Genomic DNA, 2,351 nt, shown 5'->3' on the forward strand with positions numbered 1-2,351 from the left:
AGGACTGGCCTAGGGGTATTTTAAATTGGTTTTAACAAAATTTTTAGTAGAAGCGGCCTAGTTAAATATTTATTTTTAATCACTTTTAAATTTTGTATTGTATTGTATTATTGTTTTTAAACTGGCTGTAAGCCGCCCTGAGTCCTCCGGGAGAAGGGCGGGGTATAAATTTAATAAAACTAAACTAAACTAAACTAAAGAAAGAAAAAAATCAAAGAAAAAGTGCAAGAAAAAACATTAAAAGAAAAAAAGTATAAAGAAGTAGCTTCTAATATTCTCCACCTTGTTCTAAAACTACATATTACTGTTCTTTCTATAATCTATCCTGTCTAACTCATCAAAACTATAAGTCATAAGTTCATTTTTGTGTAAAACATCCATAAGAGCTTCCAGTCAGCGATCAATGTAGATAATGTCTTTTCTCTAATCAAGTTAATTTAACCATTCCAGCAAAATCTGTCAACTTCACCAACCATTCCTCCAAACTGGGACAAAAAATCTTAAGTATTCTGCTTTCCTGTCTGTTTACTATTAGCCATGATAGATGGCTGAGAAGATTACGTTTAATTTCCTGCACTTATGCTACTACTAGTTTGATAGAATATCTTTTGTAGTGAATTTTCAGATATGAAGTTTTGTATCTTCATGTTCTAAAACATGATTTTGATGAAATTATAGTATTAGCTAGATTATCCAGTTCTCTACCTCCATTATTCCAGCTGTTTTTTCCAATTTCATGTTATTGTAATCTGCTAACTTCAGATACAATATAAGATAATCAAATGCTGTCTTGAATATGAAAGTATGACAAAATTATGTCTGGTTAAATTACAAATTCTCTTACAAGCAGATTCATCCAGTTGGCATGGTGAAGAAACTAGCTATTTTTAACTTCAGTAGACATGTCTTCACATAAGAGAGAATTAGACTTTTTGAAAATCAGTGGGCAGAAATGTGCAACCTTTTTCTTTGATTATGTAATGCCAGAATGCAGATTAGGAATCTTTTAAGTATTCCCATATCTGAATGCACAGATAAAAAAAATCAGCTTCCCGTTTCATGGCAATCACAATGGAAGTGTAATCTTAAACAAGCAGCCTTCCTTTGTATTTTTTGTATAGTCCCAAGAAAGATTTTCACCAGTTTAAATTAAGCAATAATGAAATTAAATCAATAGATTTATTTAAATTCACATGTTAACTTTTGAAATTAGAACAGCTGAACTATACAAAAATGAAAGAGTCATGTTATCAATACCTTTTTTCTGGCTATTCTAGTAGTCTCTCCCGTAAACATTTTAGTTTCTAGAGCAGGGGTGTCAAACTGCCGGCCCACGGGCCGGTTTCATCATACTGGAGCCGCGCCCACCCCATTGCCGGCAATGGCGAAAAAGCTCCGATACGTCGCGCGACATGACATCGCGAGTTTGACATGCCTGTTCTAGAGCTAGGATAATACTACATCCTTCTTACCCTCACCTCTAGGGCTTACCATGGTAATCTGCTCCCTACTGGCCTCCCTGCGTATCTGCCTGGCACAACATCCACCTCTGGTCTCCTTCTTCTTCTGCCTCCTTTCACTGGCTGTTGCCTTTGTTGGTTTTGCTCTCTACATCCAGTCACATGATATTCATAATCCTGACATCAAAGAGGTGAGCTAGAGATTAGAAATTTAAGTAAAAACTTAGGCCAAAACATGTGATGAAATTGGATTTCAATTGTTAAGTGAAGACATTAGAAAAAAACTTTGGAAGGATAAAGGAAAAGACAGTAATAGAGACACTATTTTTTCCCTTGCTGTTTTCCAGGTACAGGTTGATTCTCTAATGAAGGGATAGTTGTACTGATGTTTTCAGACTGATTGACTACAATTCCATTTCTCTATCATTGTCTTCCAGCTTACAATTTAAAAAATTAAAATAGTTTTTTTCCCCAAAAGAAACCTTTAAAATTCAAATATTTCGTTCTGCCACTTGGAGCAGAGAAAGTAAAAAAAAAAAAAAAATTCAAAACTGCAAAATTTTAAATTCACGTTTAGCTATTGCTATCTACAATTCAGAAATCCAGAAACATCCTCATTATATTATGTACCTCTATTCTGAATAACAATTAAAGGATTTTAAAGGTGAGGTCATATGGAGTTGAATAGATATTTTAAAGCAGGGGTGTCCAAACTTTTTTCAAAGAGGGCCAGATTGGATGAAGTGAACGTGCTGGAGGGCCGAACATTTTTCCAAACATTCTTTGAACCATTACAATTAAATGCAAATGAATTATTGTATGCCTCTTTCCTCTCCCTCTCTTTCCTCTTTCTCTCTCTCTCTCTTTCCTTTCCCTTTCCTCTCCCCTCTC

General features: G+C 34.7%; 1 protein-coding gene across 1 annotated transcript in view; it reads left to right on the forward strand.

The window, feature by feature from the left end:
- The window catches only part of LOC107291271 (insulin-like growth factor-binding protein 3 receptor), a 17,765-nt gene that overhangs the window by 12,522 nt on the left and 2,892 nt on the right, over positions 1 to 2,351 (forward strand). The window contains exon 2 of the mRNA XM_015820262.1: positions 1,485 to 1,651. Coding sequence (XP_015675748.1) covers positions 1,493 to 1,651 — 159 coding nt within the window. The 5' untranslated portion in view covers positions 1,485 to 1,492. The remainder of the gene's footprint in view (positions 1 to 1,484; positions 1,652 to 2,351) is intronic.

The sequence above is a fragment of the Protobothrops mucrosquamatus genome, unplaced genomic scaffold (assembly GCF_001527695.2).
Source record: "Protobothrops mucrosquamatus isolate PMUCROS unplaced genomic scaffold, P.Mucros_1.0 scaffold1102, whole genome shotgun sequence".
Lineage (NCBI taxonomy): Eukaryota > Metazoa > Chordata > Lepidosauria > Squamata > Viperidae > Protobothrops > Protobothrops mucrosquamatus.